Source organism: Papilio polytes, unplaced genomic scaffold (genome assembly GCF_000836215.1).
Source record: "Papilio polytes unplaced genomic scaffold, Ppol_1.0 DF821289.1, whole genome shotgun sequence".
In the NCBI taxonomy this organism is placed as follows: Eukaryota; Metazoa; Arthropoda; class Insecta; order Lepidoptera; family Papilionidae; genus Papilio; species Papilio polytes.
Window position 1 is genome coordinate 3,319,628 of NW_013527915.1, and position 20,289 is coordinate 3,339,916.

A 20,289-nucleotide genomic window follows, 5' to 3' on the forward strand; every position below is an offset into this window, starting at 1 on the left:
CACATAGTCGTGGTCAAGTCAAGAACTTGACAAAATATGTAAATACATTTTGTCAAGCTCTTGACTAACCAGCTCAGGGGCCTCTAGTCATTTTAGTAATTTTAAAGTAGTCATTAAATTCTAGTCATATTATTAGCTCAGTAGAAATCCTAAAATGCCAAAAAGCTGTGATAGTATTTTTATTGAAATTGTAAAGTAGTATTAAGAGACTTTTAAGATTTTGACAAAAAAAAAACTTAAAATAAAGAAAAAAAGAGTTCCACCTGCACCCATCATCCACTTTTCCTTTTCATACTTCCCTCTGACGAAATGGGTTCAAAGGGAGAGGGACTAAAATAGGCCTCCATGTCCATCCTCAGTGATGCACATTTCTCGATATATATCAAAATAATCACTTGTTTTGTTTGCGATCTCCGTGATATTAAAGTTCATGCGCAGAGCTAGATGGACAACCGACGGAACATGTCGGTAGATGGCGTGATTTCTAAATGACATAATTTCTGATCAAATCTGTGTATAGCGATAGAAAGCCTTTTTCTATAATTTTAATAGTCTCTGATGAAATGATGTTAAAATAAAAAAAAAATGTTTATTTATATTTATTACATTATAACAAATTAAATCAAACAAACAATGACTAAGCTAATCCTTCTCGTTTCTTCCATTCCTCCTTGAGTTTAGCCATTTTCTTTCTTTTGTATTCATTTTTCTTAAGTTTTTCTTCATTTAATCTTCGTTTTTGGGCGGCAACACTGTCTTCTCCATTTAAAACTTCATCCAACTTGGCAATTAACATTTCTCTAGCTAGTTTTCTATTCTCATCTTGGGATCTACTCATGTGACATTTAATTACTGTTCCTAAAACAAATGAATTACCAATTTACACTATGACTTAATACCTTTACTTTGCTGCAAAATATATAAACTTTATTTTTTAATTGATATTCAGAGAAATCATAATAGAAATGTTATTTCAAAACTGTACTAACACACTACTTACAAAATCTGAATGGATTTAGAGATTATTGTTTATTACAACATATAGTTTACCTGTAGGATTGTGGGTTAAAACTACACAGTTAGCATTTTTATTCACAGCAGAACCACCAGGCCCGCTCCCTCTAACAAATTGCTCTGACAAGTCTGATTCATTTATTTTTGGTACAAGTGAAAAATCAATATGCTTAGGTGCTACTGGACAATAAATTAAAGATTGAGTGTTGAAGAGCTTGCTAAAACGTTTAAAATTTAGCATAGTTATAACACAGAACCTTTGCGGAGTAGAGCTTCACCCTTCTGAAAAAAAAAGGTTTTTAGTTGAAAATTGTCGTAATAAGGAGTATTTTACAATACACTAATGAAGTAATAATTAATATATTTAAACCTTATAAGCAAAACTAATATCTTCAGGTTTAGTTAAAGTTTTATTGCGACGAAATTCTTTGGAAACTCTGTTCTTGAAATATTGGACGTCTGTCAAACTGAGAGACTGAGAATATTGCATTAACTTTTTATACAAATTAAGTATTTCTGATCTGGTAACCGACATATTAAATTTAGAAAATTGGATAAAAATAAGTTAATATCTTTCAAATTGACATTTGATATCATTGAAAAGTGACAGTGACATTTATTTTCTGACTTACATTTTATAATGTTTTTAATTAAGACACACGAGCAGCGAAACGTTTTTCCACCTATTTTTAAAAAACATTTTTTCCATATAAATATTTATCTTCCTATCTGGGTTTATGTTTACTTGTTTGTCAAACATATTACTTAATCCAGTTTTTTTATTAGATGCTAACGTATACTTATACATCTTTTTTTATTCTTGTTCAGTTACATTGAAAATGAATTAATAAACGTCAATTGCTGTCAAGTTCATATGTCAATATGTCAATGTCACCATTTATGTATTAAAATACTTTGCTATTTTAGTTCTTGTGTTATGAAAATTAAATTAATCTGTTAACTTTTTCATAACATAAAACCAATCACATGTTTTTAAAAAACATCTTCATTACGAATAAAAATTTCAATAGATACAATTCACCTTAATATTTCTCTTAAAGGCTGCTGCTATTTTAAAATCATTTAAAAATACGAAAACATTTGAACTATGGTCCGTTTTAAGAACAGGTTAGTTTTATTTCGCTTTTTCGGAGGCATATGATAAAACAAATATTACAGTAGTGTTTAAAGGCAACGTTTTATCGTCCGAGGACTAAGCAAGAGAGACGCAGTTTATATTATCTATTTATGTGTACAACAACTGAACGCACTTAATTTCGTCAGGCGTACTTATTGAGATAATTTATAGACTGACAATGAGACTTCTCATAGTTTGCTTGTAACATTACTTTATAAACTAATTATTTTTTAGATACATAATTGTCGAAATTTCTTCACCTTTGATACCAGAAGACAAACCTCTATCTTTAAAATCGAAAATATTTCATGAAACTGTACTGGAGAAGATACAACAATTACATGGAGATTTTGGATTAGCTGCTGTCAAATCTGGTTTTCTAACAAAATATTGCAATGAGAATACTCGAATAGCAATCCTTAGAGCTAGACATGGCCCTCACAAGTTTGTTTCAAGCAGTTTACCATTCATTACAAAAATAGGTAATCTGGATGTCAGTCTACGGACTCTTCATGTCGGGGCAACTTTGAAACAAGGCTTTAATTTCATCCTTAAGCACCAAAAAGCATATTTGGATTCAATGTGGTCTAAATTAAAAACGGATGAAGAACGAAAGAATCTCGAAGCTGCTGTTATGGATTTTACTAAGACAGACGTCACAATAAACATTGAAAATATTTCTTAATTACATTTATTAAATAAATCTAATACATTATAAAAAGTATGAAATAATTATATCCTTGCGGTGTATATAGAATAACATATAAAAAGTCTTTGTTTAATTTAATTTTGCATATAAATGAAATTGTATACAGTGTAACACATCATTAATTTCTATAAATATTGCTTATACAATTCTTGTATATTTATGTAAATTTATTGCACAAATCATGAATTTCCTGCACTTATTTTACTAAAGAGAAATAACATGTACAAATACGTTATATTAATAATTAAGCTATACAAAAATGTTAAGACTTATCTTGTGATATTAAAAAATCTTAATTTTCCAAAATGTTAAACACTTGAAGCTATTGTCACATTAAACAAGATTTCCTTAATCTAACTAGCATAGGCCAAAATATCTACTATGGCGCTTGAGGCATTTGCAAGTAAAGTTTTTTACGTAATGTTGATTCAAAAATTGGCACCTGAGCCCGTTTTAGTCGACTGCAAATGCGAGAAACAGAATCTGTCACTTTTGTAAAAATTTCATACAAGTGTTCTTGTTGTGCCTTCTTACCTATTGTATAACATAAACTTTGAATAAAAATTGAGCCCTTTTGCTCATCTCTGTAAGCTTCATATTCTGGTGCAGTGGCCCAGTATATAAGAAAATCAGATTTTCTGAGAAAATAATTTGCTGTCGGTCCATCAGCTACCAAGTGGGGCATTGATCGATGTTCATCAACTTGGCATGCCTGCAGAATTAGGATTTTTGGCATCCCATGTAAATAACTTGCATCCTCAGAGTCTAGTAGGTTCTGGATATCTTCTACTTTCACCTTTACAGAATCAGCTGCATACACATGTCCTCTTACACCATGTGATAAAATACACAACATGAAAATGCTGTCGTCTGGACGAACATCATTATTTATCACATCCCTGATAAACTTAAACATCTCTCTATGGTTCACATTACGAGCGCTTTTTATTTTAAAATTGAGTGATGACATAATATGCTCCAGACTTTGTTGATCTTTTGTTGAACCTAAACGATTATCCAACATATGTGTCTGAAAATCATTTTCAATGCTATCTTTTGACGGGTAAAATTCTTCTTGATTAATAATGCAACACACACCAATTCTATCAGTATTTTTAATAGGGTAAGCATCCTTTGTGAGATTTTTTGTATCGGACTTTAAGTTTATAACAGAAATATCTTCTTTATGTAATTCATTCAAAGCTTTAAATACATCAGAGAAACTTTCGTCAAATTTATCTTCTTTTAGCTTAGCTTTTGATTTATGAATTTCTGATGGTGAACTATATGGAGTACTTGTTACTTGTGGTGATGAAAAATTTGAGTCATTATTAATCTTATTAGCAATGATTCTCAGATCTTCTGCTATTTTTCTCAAACCAGATATATTTTCAACAATCTGCACAAGTTTTTCAACTTGACATTGCTTACTCTTTGACACTGAATTGTTTTGAGTAAGGATTATAAACTTTTGGGAAATCATTTCTAAACATATCAGTTCACATGTTTCATGCTCAGATGTATCAATTTCAAATGATATTAAGGACTTTTTTAATCTCATAAGAGTATTACCAGTTACATTTTCACAAAATTTATAAAGAACTTTTTTCATAGGATTGATGTATACACAGACATTTATATTGCCAGGCATATATCGTTCTTTGACACTGGGAACATCAAAACCTAGTTTCTTTATTACATTATATAACCGGCAAATGGCGAGTGCCTCTAAAAATTCATATCTCCATGTAGGTCGGGACTGAACATTTAAAGCCCAGTCATATAATAAATTCATGTTAGTATCTTTATAAACACGTTGAAAAACAATAAGCCTTTGCAGAGCAGTATCTGGGACTTCATATAGCAAGAATACCATTGAGACTGTATCATAGTAATCTATATCGTTTTGAATATCTGATATAACTTCAAGGTTTATTGTGCGTATATTATCCATAAAACAATCTTGGAGAGCGGTCTTCGCGTCCGAATGCAACATATTCATGTTCATTCTTTAATAAAGCTGAAGTTAATTAAATTAATATTTTATTAGATACCTTGGATATATGTTGCCGTTGATAGGGAATAACTTTTATACACGATTTTTTAGCAATTATCAAGTTTTGTGATGTGCAATAACATGTACAGAACGATTTTGCACACAGTGTAAGATTTATGATTAATGCAATACTTCAATAAATACACTATTTTGTATTTTACTGCACTACGTTACAGTTCAAATTCCTTCCACTTACGGATTCAAAAATCGTAAAACACTGATTAATGACGTTTACCTTGTGTGTTCTGAATTATGAATTGTTTAACTGGTTTACACTTTAGAAAATAATTCTTAAAATATTTTTATTTTCGACGTAATTCATTTATTTAAGTGCTTAACAGAATTTACTTTAAGTCATAAAATATGTAAATAAAACAATTCAGACTCGAAAGTTATAATTAACTGTGATTTATTATATCAGAGGTTAAAACCGCTTTTCGAACGTCTCAAAGTTAAAAAAATTACATAGATTTTAGGGATTTCCCTAATAATGGAGTACTTTGTTTATTGAAATAGGTAGTTGTAATAAGTGCGAACACTTATGGTCTGTCATATCAATATCAGAGAGAATAACTTATTTAAAATAAAGGAGTTGATTTTTTTATTACCATCGATCGATTAATTCCTTTTAACTTAACGCTTTGTTGTTATTTTAACGGGCAACTCCAATCGATATGTTTGATATTGATTGGCGCGAAGGTTTAATTGAGTTAAATGTCATAACAAATAATTAAAACTTTGGAAGTGTATTTCATAATTCTATTGAATTTTAAATACTGTTTTCACTGTTCTTAATAACTAAGAGTATGATAAGGTTATTTTAGGTTTGTTTGTCTTTCTTAGATCTCTGTAAATAAAATTAAGTTTAAGTGAAGAGCAAGGGAAACAAGGTTATCTTATTAGAAGCATGCACAGCATCATTTATTCACTATCTTTTTCTTTTATCACGGCATCAAGGTCAACATTTATTATGTTTATCAAGCGGTTATAATAATATTGCTTTAAGATAACTTTGACGCTCCCAGTATTTTATTAAGTAAATATATTTCGCATTTTAATATATATATTGTTTTGTCTGTAAAGTCTTGATTATATATATAATTGATTTAATAAATAATCCAATAATTAGTACAAGATTAGGACATGAGCAGTCAATCATTTTTCATTGGCGTGGATGTGGGATCAGGCAGTGCTAGGGCGGCTCTCGTCGATCAAAATGGACACATACTGCGCACATCAGTTAAGGAACTTCGAACATGGAAGCCAGAACCCGACTTTTACGAACAGTCCTCCAACGATATATGGCACTGCTGTGAATTTGTTATAAATGTATGTATTAATTTGTATTTTGGATGTAACCTTCATTAACCTAGGGTTTACCTTTGTGATATGATAAAAGGTCATGAGCTTTTAAAACATTTAAATCAAATAAACCTTTTTAGTACATTATTATTCTATATTTCAGGAAGTTACCAGAAATGTGAATGCAGAAGATATCAAAGGTATTGGTTTTGATGCTACATGTTCTTTAGTGGCATTGGATAAAAATGGTAATCCATTAGCAGTAAGCAATTCTTATAACAATGAACAGAATGTAATTATGTGGATGGACCACAGGGCTTACTCTGAAGCAGATTTTATAAACAAAACAGGTCATGAGATCCTAAAGTATGTGGGTGGCAAGGTTAGCTTGGAAATGGAAATGCCAAAGTTGCTGTGGTTGAAAAAAAACTTACCAAGCAAGTGGTCTGATTATGGATATTTTTTTGATTTACCAGACTTTCTTACTTGGAAAGCAACTGGATCTGATAGTCGGTCACTTTGTTCTCTTGTTTGCAAATGGAACTATGAATGCTCTATTAATGGTCAACAAGGATGGAATAAAGATTTTCTTCGAAATATTGGATTAGATGATTTGGCTGCATTTGGGTTTAAAAAGATTGGGAGTAAAGTTTTGATGCCTGGTGAGAAGTGTGGTGGATTGCAGAGTGATGTTGCAAGATCTCTTGGTCTTAGTCCAGGTACCCCAGTAGCAACTTCTATTATTGATGCTCATGCTGGTGGTCTTGGTATGATTGGTACAAATGGGGAGGGTATTGCAAAGGAGATGTCGAGTAGACTTAGCTTGATATGTGGTACCTCTACATGTCATATGGCTGTTAATAAAAAGCCAATACTAGTGCAGGGTATATGGGGTCCATACTTTAGTGCAATGGTACCTAATTTGTGGTTAAATGAAGCTGGCCAAAGTGCTTCCGGCATGCTTTTAGACTATGTTATATCAAGTCATCCGGCAGGAATTCAATTGTTGAAAAAACATTCAACTGGAGAGTAAGTAATATTATAATAACTTTACTTTTATGTTACTGATTGGAAAGAGTGAGTGTGAGAATTATGATTGAATTGAATCTTGTAGTTCTCATTTACAATTATATACAAGAATAAATCAAAACAACCTTTTACAATACACCATATACCAAGAATTGTTGTTAAATTATTCTTTACTGAGAATATGCTAATATCTTTAGAAATTATTTTAAGTAAGCTTGTGACATACAATTACAACTTGTTTCAGGGTTCGTACTCACTTAAGGCAGTTGTTATCAAAAATGACTAAAGAGAAAGGTTTAAATGATGTAAGTTTACTAAGTAAAGATTTCCACATATGGCCAGACTATCATGGTAACCGATCACCATTGGCTGATCCATCTATGAAAGGGATGATTTGTGGACTCACCATAAACAATAGCGAGGAGAACCTCGCTTTACTCTACCTGGCAACATTACAAGCTTTATCGGCAAGTTCATTTATATTATGTTTAAAAAAAAAAGTTATGAATCCAGATATAAATTGTTATGCATTTAATATTCTAGTATAAAGTTCACTTTATTGTTTCAGTATGGTACGCGACATATAATCGAAGCATTGGTGGAAGCGGGTTATGAACCATTCAAATCATTGCTCGTCTGCGGGGGACTAGCAAAGGATCCCCTGTTTGTGCAAATTCAAGCCGATGTTATGTCATTGCCTGTGCTAAAGCCACACGAATCTGAATCAGTATTACTTGGCTCTGCCATCCTCGGTGCGTGTGCATCGCAATACTTTAACAACGTCCAAGCAGCCATAGAAAGTATGGGAGGTAATGCGGATGTCGTCCCTCCAAATCTTAATACTAAAGCATTCCATGACAAAAAGTATAAAGTCTTTCTTAGAATGTTCCAGGATCAGTTAAAATATAGAGCTATTATGAATTAGCAGATTTATATCTATAAAGAAATGTAAATAGAATTAAATTATTCATTTAAATCTTTCCAGTTTAACTTGGGTTCATATACAGGGATTAGGACATATTTTTTAAGTTTTTTTTTAATTAAACATGTTTTGATTTAAATATATGAACTAAAATTTATTTTATTTCCATACCTATGCCTCTCTTTAGCAAATAGGAAGCGTAACACATGTTATGGGATATAGATTAACTTAATAACATATATAGCAGGATCTAATAAAATTAAAACAATTATTTATTTATATAATATAATTATTAGAAATAAATAATCAAGAATTAATTGAATAACACACAGGAAAAGACATTTAATAAATTTCCAATAAAAGAGAACTTAATGTCATGAAAAGATAAAATAAAGAACACTCAAATAAAATTTAGAGCTTACAATACAATTACTAAACACAAAACATAAATTTTTCATAATCATTATACCAACTAATTAAGTACTCAAATAAAGTAAAAAAAGTATGTCCTAAAAAATACTCTACAAGACTCGGAATCTATATCAGGGTGTATTTAGTAATATTATCACATTAAATTGTATATAAATGCTAATAATGGCTGAATAACACTGAAATCAGTTTTTAAGTACTGAAAAAATGTAATGTAGGCTAAGTAAGAAAAACCTTATTTTACAGAACTGTAACAATCAAACTGTATAATAGTATATTTTCATCCTTAATGGATTTTCATATTTTAATGTTTAAATCAAAAAGTTTTTCAGTAATATTATAAAAATATTATTAGAGACAACAAAATTAAATATAGTTAAGTAACAATGGTAGCTTGACATCTTGAATACTTTCTCACAATGCAAAGGAACTATTAATTTATCTCAATTGAGCACTTCCTAAGTAGGGGGCAGAACTGTCACCAAATTAAATTCTTTAACCAATGCAGGTTAACAACAAACACATTTAACTCAACCTTAATGTATGATAATTGAAAATATATAACAAGGAAAATTACATTAACTTGATAAACTAAAATCAATTATTGACATAATAAACATAGTATTAGAAAATTATCTTATAGTTGTACTTATTTTAGGGACAATCTGAATCAATTTAAATATCGAAATTAACAGAATTTGTGTTAGATCATATGGATAATTTCGTCATCGTCCACTCTTTGTTTTTTGCTTGTGTTTGATGGTGTTTGAGGTGGAGAGCATCCTCCGGTTTCACGCCGTTTGCCAGAGTGGCGAGCGCAAGTATTCCCTGACAAACGCGCGGAGTTTGATTGTCGTGTTGGTGAAAACTGTTTGAGCATTTCAACATCATTGAATATTACTTGAGCACCTCCACCACATGTAGGGACAACATCTCCTTTGTACATTGTCATTTCAAACTCGCCATCTGTGTCCTGGGCTTGAGTGACAAGGCAGTATTTTGATACTTTTGAATTTGCTATATCCTTAACATTTGTCAACTTATTAACATGTTTGCTGTGACCAATGCTCGGTTTCAAAACAGTTCCCATTGGTACAATGTTCTTTGGTGCATGTTCTATCCATCCGCGACCATCAGCTGATAAAGAACGTTTGTGTCGGGGATTTGCGACGGCCACGCCACGACGCGAAGATTGGGTGTCTTTTGTCTGTTGAGCTGAACTAAATGGAGTTAACATATGTGCTGGCAGAGCTCTAGGAGTTGATCCTGGTGTGAAGTCCCGGGCACTTGTTTGTGCACCCACATCTCCCATCATTTTAGGTACTGGTTCCATGTGGTCTTCTCTTTCGATTTTCAATGCCTCAGCTATAATCCGTAAACGATTTTCTTTATCTTCAATCACATTACGCAATCTTTCACTCTCACAACAAATTTCCTTTGCTTTTTCATGTTCAGCAGCAATTTTGTGGTTATATCTCTTTTCCAAAATTTTTTTTTGTTTCTCCTTATCAAGTTTATTTTGACTGAGTAGCAAATCTTTCTCTTGTAGCTCTCTTTTTAAAGATGAAGTATACTCGGTCATTTCATTCAATTTTCGTTGGTGTGATAAGGAAGCATTTTCGGTTGCTGTAAGACGCTCCTCTAGAGCTCTTACCCGACGTTCTGCTGCTGCCAACTGACCTCTTAAGGAAACATTTTCACTTCGTACCTCTAACGAATCTTTCTCCAGGTCTAATAGAGCTGATCGAAGTCTTTCATCTTTTACAGCTTTACTGCGTTTCAAAATTTCCCTGCGATTTAATCGCATTTCTAAGTGGGCTTTAAGTTCTTTGATGATGTGATCTTCCTGAGAACTGCTTATTTTTAGACTAGGGAAATCAGGTCCAAGGCTATAAACTAAACCTAAATCAAGTTCCAGCTCTTTGGCGTCTGGTCTCATAATATATTCTCTTGCAGTGTTGAATAAGCGATTGGCTTTGCGCCTGCCAGATTTCAAGCCTATCTCTGCAGCAATATCTATAATTTGTGGTTTTGCCACCTCAACTTCTGCCGCCATTTCTGCAAATCTCATAACTTGCAAGGTCTCATCATAGTCCTCCGCTCTGGGATTGGCACAGACAATCATACGAACTTGACCCTCTCCCTCAAAGAAATTTTTAAACAAATGAGTTATTTTAGATTCACGGTAAGGCACTTTGTTTTTAGCACCAAATAACTGATTCTCTCTTAATAATTCTAAGCAAGATCTAAGAGTCATCAATGATTTATTAATATTACCTGCTTCTTTGAGTCTCTGACCTGTATTTTTTGTCCTGTTAGTTCTTTCGCTACCAGCTAAATCTACCAGACTGAGCTGACTGACCTTCAGTACATCCTTGTTTTGTATGACTGCCTCTCCCATTTCATCAACAGGTGCCTGCACTAATCGGATTGTAAACACAGAATGACTTCTACTAGATTCTGCATTCAAATTTGTATGAGCCATTCGCTTTCTTTTTAAACCTAGATAAAATGCTTCAAATGCTTCCTCCGCTGATTTGATTTCAATTTCAGTTACACCGTTCACATACATATTGTGAGCTGCATCTTCACGGATAATTTTTGCAGGTAAGTTTTTGGTTAAGGGCGGACCTTCCTCTAACAGATCAAATACACTGTTGTTATAAATCTCAACATAAGAGACAAATACAGCATACTGATTATCTTCATTCACACCCTCTAATTTCGTAATGTCGGTTGATGACATTGCTAGATCAGGATTAGAATTGTTTTTTTTACCTGATTTAAATTTATGCAGTTCCTGCTGCCTCTCTAACATTGCCTCCGCCTCGCTCTGTATATCAAATAAATTCATTTTGTCTGGTTTAAAAATGTATTTATGTGCTTGGAAGTCATTGATAGTTTTGAAAATAATGTTTAAACAGCGGGGTAGTAAGCCACAATTTTGAGGTTCCCCAGTCATAGTAAATGTCTTACCGCTACCAGTCACACCGTAAGTAAACAGTAACCCACTTTTTCCTCTAATTAATCCTTCCACAAGTGGTAGAGCAACTTTGTCAAACACTTCTGCTTGTGAGGTTTCTGGCGGGAATACTTCCTTGAAAGTATATTTCATAACTTTGTTGTTTTCATTTCTATAGCTAATAGCAGTCGCTGGTGGCGTTAACAACACGGTGTTTGAAGAAACAATCTTGATGCACGAATGATCACTTTCTCTTGACATAGGCCGAAGACGGCAGTAAACTTGTACCGGATCTCTCTCATTGGGAGCCAAATTCTGTTTACTTCTAGCCGGTGTTCGCAATTCATTTAATCTCTGTTTGGATTTAGCCGACCTCATTATGCTCGTTTTTATGTTAAAACACTAGTTAAGTGAAATTAAATTGTATACGACGTCGGTTTGAATTAAACCTTATTATAAAAATTAAATAAACGGTCAGTATTGTTACGTTACTTTTAAAGTGACGTTTTACTTTTTTTTAATGAATTGTCGTTGAACTGTTGAAACCAGAAACAACCAAAGAGTTACGTTTGTAAATAAGAAATCACGTTCTGATTGCTGTTTGCATAAATTAAACTCTTAGTATAGCTATTTTAACAATCCTATCATTATGCAGAAATATTAAAATTGCAACTGTATTTAACACGTTTAGGCTATAAATCAAGGCATTTTGTGCCTATTTAATTTTCGGTTGTGAGGATATGAATGAATCCTTAGATTTTTTATTGATAGAACTGTCACGAACTTCAATCATCATCAGCTCGTTATAAGTTCCCACTGAGGGGCTCGAAGCCTGTCCTACGCTAGGGTAACTTCAACGAGTCCATTTAAATCAGTTCGAAGCAAAGCTGTCATTTCAAAAAAAGGACCTATCCATTTATAGAGATCAGTAATTTTACTTAATATTTCATCTATGGTAAAATTCTTCGCTCCCCCCTCCACCTTCACACCTCGGCTCTATGGAAAGATGGTTAGTTGGCTGAAGTGAAACGGGTGGAGATTAAAGGCATATTCACGTACACTAGTATTTTTGTAACATAAATTCTAAGAAAATGTTAGAAGTATTCATATACAATACATACAATATATCTTTATCCTCATTTTTGTAATTAAATTATTAATGAATTGTCAATATTGACAAACAGGTACGTATATTATCCTACTAAATAAAAATGTATTTTACTTTACCGTATGCTCACGTTCCTATTAACCCTTATTAATTAGTTGGGTTATATAAATCAATAACTTGGAACTGATCGTTTAAAACCTGTAATTTAATGAAATTTCTTTAGTTCAAGATGTCGAAGCGGTCGGCAGACGATGGTGGCAATGGCAGCAGCCAGCCACCGATCAAAAAGGTTCACTTTGAACCTCATCTCATTGGGCCAGTATCTACTCTTGAAGAAATGGACATCAAAGTCCTTCAATTTCAAAACAAAAAATTAGCCCAGGTAATGCCCTCCTGACACCAATTAAGTCAATTCTGTACTATCGTTTAACACATTAAAATTCACTTGATCAGCTGGTTGAAGTTTGTATGAAATCCTTGTGTAAAACATTGAATTATTGCCTTGTATTCATTTTTCACTTGACATATCTGTTTGCGTTTATTTTACCATTTATTTTAGAGTATCCTGATGAATAATTAACTTTGTTTTTATTTTATAACCTCTAAACACTCTTATGTCAACATAGTTTTTATCAATTACCCTTAATTAGTATTTGTTAAATTGTATCATTTATGCATATTTTTAATAAAGTAATTAAGTTATACAGGAAATAAAGTAACAACACTTGTTAATCTTCTGATTAAACAGTGTATTAATTTTGTATGTTATGTTTATATGTTTAGAGAATAGAGCAAAGGCATAGATGTGAAGCAGAACTTCGAGCAAGGATTGAACAGCTTGAGAAGCGTCAGACACAAGATGATGCTGTCCTGTGCGTTGTGAATCGATACTGGAATTTGTTGAATGAGGACATACGAGTTCTGTTGCAGCGCTTTGACGCTGAAACTGCTGATGAATCAGAGAATAAAAGTAATCTTTTATTTTTTTTTATATTTTTAATCACATTCAAATCATAATATGATCTAGTATTAGATATAGCTAAGAATAAAATTGTATGTAAATATTATCAGTGTTAATGATATATTTTCTAAATAACTATGGTTTTAAAAAAGTAGTCCTTGATTTGCATAGGGGTTTATATAAGAATTTTAATCATCTAATTGATTAAATACTGACCATGAAGCTGTATTTCTAAATATTTATAAGTGTTTACGTTTTGTTTCTATGTTCTAGATGAGAATGAAGCAACCACTTCATTCTTAATGCAATTATCAACATGGGATAAGGAGGAGTTGGATGCCCAATTAGCTAACAGAGTTCAAGTTAGCAAGAGAGCAGTTGCCAAAGTTTTACAGGCATTTGATCGGTTACAGCAGCGGAATGATAAGATTTGGAGGGCAATCAAGGGAGAAGGAGAAGGTAATCTTACTAATGTTATAAATGCGAAAGTAAAATGCATGGATGTCTGGATGTTTCTTAAAGTTTGTAGGCTTAACACCTGAAAGAGCTCAATTAAATTTGGCAAGTAAGCTATTTGACATAAAAATAGGCTTTTTACTTTTTTTTTTAACTCCACATGAACAAAATTGCGGGCGAGAGCTTGTATTGTTTATATTACGAGTGTTCAGTTAAAAAATTACTTTGCATAATTTTTATGAGTACCACAACTAGAATGCGATCATTGCAAGCAACAATGCTTAGTGTTTGTATTGACCCAATCAGACTTCACTAACCTGGTTTACATTTTTTTATTGTTAATTTAAAGAATAGATGCGTAAACATGAACATTGACTAGTGGAGTGTTGATTCTTCTAGGTCTTGCGGCGCAACTGTGTGTCGTGTCTGGCCCAGAAGTACAAAAATACATAAAAAACATACTTTTGCAGAAGGTGCACCTGCACCATCTCTGGATGAAGTGGTGCGTGCGACTAATGAGGAAGTGACAGTGGAAAATCGTCGCCTTCAAGCGATATGTACTTCGTTACAAGAAAACCATCATGCTATGACACTACGAGTGGCTCAGCTGCAAGATGCTGTGAACAGTCGGGATACAGAGAATGCAGAACTAAAGAATCAGATTGATGATTTGCAGTATGAACTTATGAAGGTATGTGAGACAGCTATTCTCATATATTAAGTAAAATAAGATATGATTTTCGTATATGTATTATTGGAAGTGTGGAAATCTATTGTGTATGAAACAAAAATAACTAAGAAGACAATAAAAGTTGATTGATAGAGAAGGAGACACATAGAAAGAGACTATTTTCCTTTTATTTGTATCATATCCACTTTCTCTTCCCATCCTTTCTGTAAAAGAATGAGGTGGGAAGGAATTGGGTACTAATATAAAGCCTTCAGCAAGATGCGAAATTGCCTCCACTTGAAACCTGTCGTTAGTGTAGTTGCAGTATTATATTGTTTAACCCGGTTATTTCATGCAACTCATTTTGTTGTTAACATCTTCAAATGTAAAAATTTTGTAGGTGAGATCAAGGAATGATAAATTAGAGAACCATCTAGCGGAGGCTATAGAGAAGCTGAAGAGCTACCATCAATCTGGCGCCAGCACCAGTAGCAGCAGCGCGGCGTCTTCGGGGAGCACGCCACTCACAGCAGCTGCAGCCGCCAAGCTGGAGGATGTGGCTGCAGAGCTGGAAGAGCAGAGGGAACTGGCCAACAACCGACTTGCAGAACTTGACCGCTTGCACAGGCAGCACAGGGATACTCTTAAGGAAGTTGAAAAACTTAAGATGGATGTAAGTGTAACTTTCTATCTTACTTCTTACTAATATAATAAATGCAAATTTAGAGATGGATGGATCTTTACTGTTATCGCCAGAACAGCTAACAGCATCCGTGCGGAGCTTAAAAACCGATGTTAATTGGGTTGCCATGTGTTCTTCCAAATTATGATTTAGATCTGTCCCAAATTTCATCCATATCGGATCTAAAGCCTTTTCAAACAAACCTTACACCATCCATCCATCTAAACTTTCCTAATTATAGTATCAGTACAACGTAATAAATTCTGAATGTTTACTGCAATATCAAAGTGTGACATAAACATTTGATTGAATTTCCCACAACAGATCCGCCAGTTACCTGAATCAGTGATTGTAGAGACGACAGAGTACAAGTGCCTGCAGAGTCAGTTCTCGGTGCTGTACAATGAGTCTATGCAGATGAAGACCGCGCTGGATGAGACTCGCATGCAACTGCAGAACGCCAAGAACCTACACATGAGACAGATCGAGATGATGGAGGTAAATACTTTGGCTTTACTTTTTTAATTGACTGATTTGTCATTGTTTGCCTTGAGGAGGCATTTACAACTTCACTGGACTTAGGTGGAGCTGAAGTTGCCTATTTTAATCATGATTATTCAAATTATACTATATATAGGCTTATGCTAGTGTTTTTTTATTACCAAAAGAATTTATTCCTAATATTATTAAGTTAAAACATATGTTTGACCAAACATTGTCCGATACATGTTTTAAAGTTTTATCTCGGTGATATTCACATTATCACATACTTTCGAGTGTTTGTACAAGCTTTAGGCTTTGTATTATTGTATTTTTTTTCTTACAAATATGTAAATGTCTTAGAGTGAGGAGTTAGCAAGACAGAAAGCTCTCCGAGCAGAGATGATACAATTGGAAGATGTTCTCGGCCAGCTGAGGAAGGAATATGAGATGTTGAGGATAGAATTTGAGCAGAACTTGGCTGCGAACGAGCAGACGGGGCCCATCAACAGAGAGATGCGGCATCTCATCACCTCCCTGCAGAACCACAACCAGCAGCTCAAGGGTGAAGTGTCCAGGTACAAGAGAAAATACAAGGATACAAGTCAGGAATTAAATAAAGTAAGAATTTTTGTTTCTTTTCATTTATAGTTATAAAATTTCGTTAATTATGTTTGAACATACATTTTTCTACAAGGACCTTGTCTTCGATTTTCCATTTACTCATTTTGCACTTATGAATTTATTGATTTATTTATTTGGTTGTATTAAATTAAGTATATTGTTTATTTAACGGTGACTATGTTTTTAATATTGCTGGGAGTCTTTTCTACAATTGTTCTGTGGTTGTGTATGTACGTATGTGTTGCGCAGCTCCGCAAGGAGACGGAGGAGGCGGCCGCGCGCGGCGGAGCCTCCACCAGCGACCAGCCGGACGAGAAGCCGCTGCCTATAAAGAAGGAGGAGCCTGACCCTGATGTATGCATCGTCTTTAATATCTTGTTTTGAAAGCTTTACAGTTATTTCAGTACTTATTTCAGACGGACAATCCAACAAGTTTGATTTAATTAATCTTATATGCCTGGTTTCCTCACTACGTTTAACCATTTGTTAGTATTTTTGGTGCGATAAATTCATGAAATGCGTTTCCGTAAATCTTAAGTAACGCAGACTTAAGATTTACTTCGTTGAAACAGGTCAATTTAACACTAAAGTGTCGCTAGGTACAAAATAGGTGGAGACTTTATAAAAACATTATTATTTGCCTATATGCTATTTTAATACTAAAAGATTTTTTTCCTTTAAATTTGATGTAGTATGCTTACCTTTTCCGCGCCGTGAGCGAATTATTATTGTGTGAAATGTACCATAGCCATATTATACTTTAGTAAAATATAGTCTTGTTTAGCTCTTATGTTTTCTACCAATTTGTGCAGAACAATATTACCAACAACACCGTTTTTACGTGTATTCACACTACCTCCTCACCACTACCGATATGGCCGTCGAGCCATTGCAACACCCTTATTGTTATTTTAAATTGCCTTTCTGATGGTGAAATAATTTTTAAATTCGGCCCAATGGTTTTTGAGTTATTTCAATACATACAAATATACAAAGTTTTCCTCTTTATAATATTAATATAGATAAAGATAAATGGTATTGATTTATAGCACAGACTAAAAAACCTTCAAGAATATAGAATACATCAAAAAAGCTGAAAAGCTTACAGTACTAACATTTGTTAAGTGGTTTAAACAGTTAGTGTTGTTAGGGCGAGGAGGGCGGCGTGGGCGCGGTGGGCGCGGGGGGCGCGGTGGGCGCGGCGGGCGCGGCGGGCGCGGTGGGCGCGGAGAAGCCGGCCAGCAAGGAGCAGGCGCGCGGCAAGCTGCACGAGCAGGACCAGATCATCAAGGAGCTCAAGCAACAGCTCAAGTCAGTATTAAGTAAGAACTATAGGTTACTTGCTTGGTGATAGATTCTCTATACGATGTACTGATGTATTCAAGCAAATCAAAATATGATTTAGAATTAAATGCCACGTTCTTGAATTCCGATCAAAAGCTAATACAAACGAAATTCAGTGAATCGTATTATAGTTAGTTGGTATAGTATTAATTAAGAGTTAACTCGTTATTTTCTTTTTTTGTTTTCAATGACAAGGTGTTTTACCATTTTGCCCATTATTCTTTCTGAAGAAAGTTTCTAATGAATTTTGTAACGTAATTTATCAGACCATTTGTGTCTGTTAATGGTTTTTAGTTTTGTACAACTAAACATTCATATATTCGGATATTCAGCAAGAAAGTCATAGCCCTATAAAAGTAGGCAAAATCGATCTTTCCTTTCTTAAAGGCTGGCAATGTTCTGCAATACGTGTGATGTTTGCGGATATTCATGGGAACAGTTAACATCAGGTGAGCTACTTGCTTGTTTGTCCCTAAAATTGCTGATTTCAGCCTCTTAAAATACCTCGTCGCTTTCAAACGAAATAGTTTCTCATGTTTCGTGTTGAATTAAACAAAATATTTTAATTATTTATTACTCTTTGGACTTGTATAAAATTACAAGTTTTGTTAAAATGGTTAAAAAAGGGAGAGCCATAAACAAGAAATAGGTTAAAAAAGTAGGAATTTAAGTGTGTGAATTTGTACTATTGTAATATATGTAAACATATAGTCGTCTCTTTCTCTCAATAAAAGAAACGACAATAAAGTTTTTATTATCCAATCACACTAATATTATAAATGCGAAAGTTTAGATAGATGGATGAATGCATGTTTGTTAGAGTTTCTAGCCTAAACGGTTTAACGGATTTCTATGAAATTTAGTATAGATGTAGAGGATATTCTCGAAGAACACATAGGGTACTTACTATTGTTTTCTTTAATTCCCCGCGGACGGGGTCGCGGGTAAAGCTAGTGTTATATAAGTGGGGTTTGTGTGCCTTTGCAGGAAGGCGGTGAACGAACAGAAGGAGCTGAAGCTGCTGCTGGACATGTACAAGGGCGTGGGCAAGGAGCAGCGCGACAAGGTGCAGCTGATGGCAGCGGAGCGTAAAGCGCGCCAGGAGCTGGAGGACCACCGGCAGAAGGCCAAGATGGCACAGGTCATACTAATATATTGTTACAGGGAAACTCTATATAAATAAGCATTATTAAACTCTGTCAGCCTTACAAATAAATGCGGTGTAAAGTTAAACGTAAAGTTTTCAGTGTGCAAGACTGAGAAAAAACTTTATTGACCTCTGATTATATAACTTATATATTCCCAGATGACAAAGAAAGAACAATCATAACTATAAATGGCATTAATTGGAATATATTTATATTAAATATATACATTTTAACTAAAATATGTGATGGGATTCTGCCTACCCTTGATATTTTGTGTAATTTTAAATAGTTAATTCAGAATGTCGATGTTCAGGAGAGCAAGCGCGAGCGGCGCATGGCGGACGAGGACGCGCTGCGCAAGATCAAGCAGTTGGAGGAGCAGAAGTACGAGCTGCAGAAGCAGCTGTCCTGCGCGCGCCCCAACGCCGACCCGCTGCACGCCTTCTCCAGACCCTTCGCCGGATCACAGGTCTCTACCACTAATCTCACTTCTGACCGATAAAAAGAAAATGAGACAACACTAAAACATCGGCATATGCTTTACATCCCTATCTGACAGATGTCAATGTCATTTAAGGCCTGTCCCGCCAAATTGTAAATTGATAACAATCCAACATGTAAAATATGTGGTGGATATAAGATTTAATACCCTTATCCGTCATTGTTAACCTATCTGAGCATTTATCAGCCAGTGGTGGGACAGGCCCTTAGACGTATTGGAATAGCGCGCCATTCTGGCCGCAGTCAGTACTCTATTTGTTGAAGTTAATTAAGTTGAAACAATTAAAGTCATTTATAAAATTGCTAATATTATATGATAAATGCGAAAATTTACATGTATTTGTAGCCTAGACGGTTAAACGGATCTTGATGAAAATTGGCGTAGATGTAGAACTAAGAAGAACTAGAAGAACACATAGTCGTCATACTTGACTCACTTTTGTTTTTTTAATTTCACGCGGACGGAGTCGCTGGCGAAAGCTAATAAGGGTCACTTTTGAACTATGTGGCGTTCAGGGGTTTAAACAATTAGGCGTATAGAACTGTGATATTTTTATGTTCGGTTCAAGTGTTTAACGACAAAGATTTTTTTTTATATGTCTACTAAAAGACACCATAGGTTTTAAAACGAGCAGCAAACAATGAGGAGTTTATAGAAGGTGTTTGACGAACGTGTGATGTGCAGGAGGAGGAGGCGCTGCTGAACGAGATGGAGGTGACGGGGCAGGCGTTCGAGGACATGCAGGAGCAGAAC

The 20,289-nt window shown here is 34.2% G+C and overlaps 6 protein-coding genes across 7 annotated transcripts in view; 3 read left to right on the forward strand and 3 right to left on the reverse strand.

Moving 5' to 3' along the window:
- Positions 1–577: 577 nt before the first annotated feature.
- On the reverse strand, positions 578–1,477 carry LOC106109230 (probable peptide chain release factor C12orf65 homolog, mitochondrial). Its single transcript, XM_013290641.1, has 3 exons — positions 1,385–1,477; positions 1,051–1,296; positions 578–858 (listed from the first exon to the last, which is right to left on the reverse strand). The coding sequence occupies exons 2-3, from the start codon at positions 1,253–1,255 to the stop codon at positions 638–640; spliced, it is 426 nt and encodes a 141-aa protein (XP_013146095.1). The 5' UTR covers positions 1,256–1,296; positions 1,385–1,477; the 3' UTR covers positions 578–637.
- Positions 1,478–2,006: 529 nt separating this feature from the next.
- On the forward strand, positions 2,007–2,873 carry LOC106109237 (ribonuclease P/MRP protein subunit POP5). Its single transcript, XM_013290651.1, has 2 exons — positions 2,007–2,142; positions 2,387–2,873. The coding sequence occupies exons 1-2, from the start codon at positions 2,123–2,125 to the stop codon at positions 2,835–2,837; spliced, it is 471 nt and encodes a 156-aa protein (XP_013146105.1). The 5' UTR covers positions 2,007–2,122; the 3' UTR covers positions 2,838–2,873.
- Positions 2,874–2,973: 100 nt separating this feature from the next.
- On the reverse strand, positions 2,974–5,097 carry LOC106109353. The gene has a single exon (XM_013290819.1). It carries the CDS (start codon positions 4,867–4,869, stop codon positions 3,241–3,243), a length of 1,629 nt encoding a protein of 542 aa, XP_013146273.1. The 5' UTR covers positions 4,870–5,097; the 3' UTR covers positions 2,974–3,240.
- Positions 5,098–5,630: 533 nt separating this feature from the next.
- LOC106109352 (FGGY carbohydrate kinase domain-containing protein) lies at positions 5,631–8,313 on the forward strand. 2 transcript variants are annotated; one of them, XM_013290818.1, is made up of 5 exons: positions 5,631–5,741; positions 6,047–6,246; positions 6,383–7,248; positions 7,493–7,715; positions 7,817–8,313. In XM_013290818.1, the coding sequence occupies exons 2-5, from the start codon at positions 6,061–6,063 to the stop codon at positions 8,171–8,173; spliced, it is 1,632 nt and encodes a 543-aa protein (XP_013146272.1). In that variant the 5' UTR covers positions 5,631–5,741; positions 6,047–6,060; the 3' UTR covers positions 8,174–8,313. The 2 variants fall into 2 exon arrangements, with proteins under 2 accessions (XP_013146272.1, XP_013146271.1); XM_013290817.1 differs by lacking the exon at positions 5,631–5,741 and adding an exon at positions 5,748–5,953.
- Positions 8,314–8,493: 180 nt separating this feature from the next.
- Positions 8,494–12,070, reverse strand: LOC106109351 (kinesin-like protein KIF23). Its single transcript, XM_013290816.1, has one exon. It carries the CDS (start codon positions 11,937–11,939, stop codon positions 9,303–9,305), a length of 2,637 nt encoding a protein of 878 aa, XP_013146270.1. The 5' UTR covers positions 11,940–12,070; the 3' UTR covers positions 8,494–9,302.
- Positions 12,071–12,551: 481 nt separating this feature from the next.
- LOC106109113 (E3 ubiquitin-protein ligase BRE1B) overlaps positions 12,552–20,289 on the forward strand; it is a 10,807-nt gene continuing 3,069 nt past the window's right edge. Inside the window, exons 1-13 of the mRNA XM_013290515.1 lie at positions 12,552–12,745; positions 12,893–13,051; positions 13,453–13,639; positions 13,904–14,089; positions 14,557–14,777; positions 15,157–15,429; positions 15,763–15,936; positions 16,282–16,539; positions 16,792–16,896; positions 17,693–17,853; positions 18,874–19,027; positions 19,348–19,503; positions 20,221–20,289. Of these exons, the coding sequence (XP_013145969.1) occupies positions 12,899–13,051; positions 13,453–13,639; positions 13,904–14,089; positions 14,557–14,777; positions 15,157–15,429; positions 15,763–15,936; positions 16,282–16,539; positions 16,792–16,896; positions 17,693–17,853; positions 18,874–19,027; positions 19,348–19,503; positions 20,221–20,289 (2,097 nt within the window). The 5' untranslated portion in view covers positions 12,552–12,745; positions 12,893–12,898. The remainder of the gene's footprint in view (positions 12,746–12,892; positions 13,052–13,452; positions 13,640–13,903; positions 14,090–14,556; positions 14,778–15,156; positions 15,430–15,762; positions 15,937–16,281; positions 16,540–16,791; positions 16,897–17,692; positions 17,854–18,873; positions 19,028–19,347; positions 19,504–20,220) is intronic.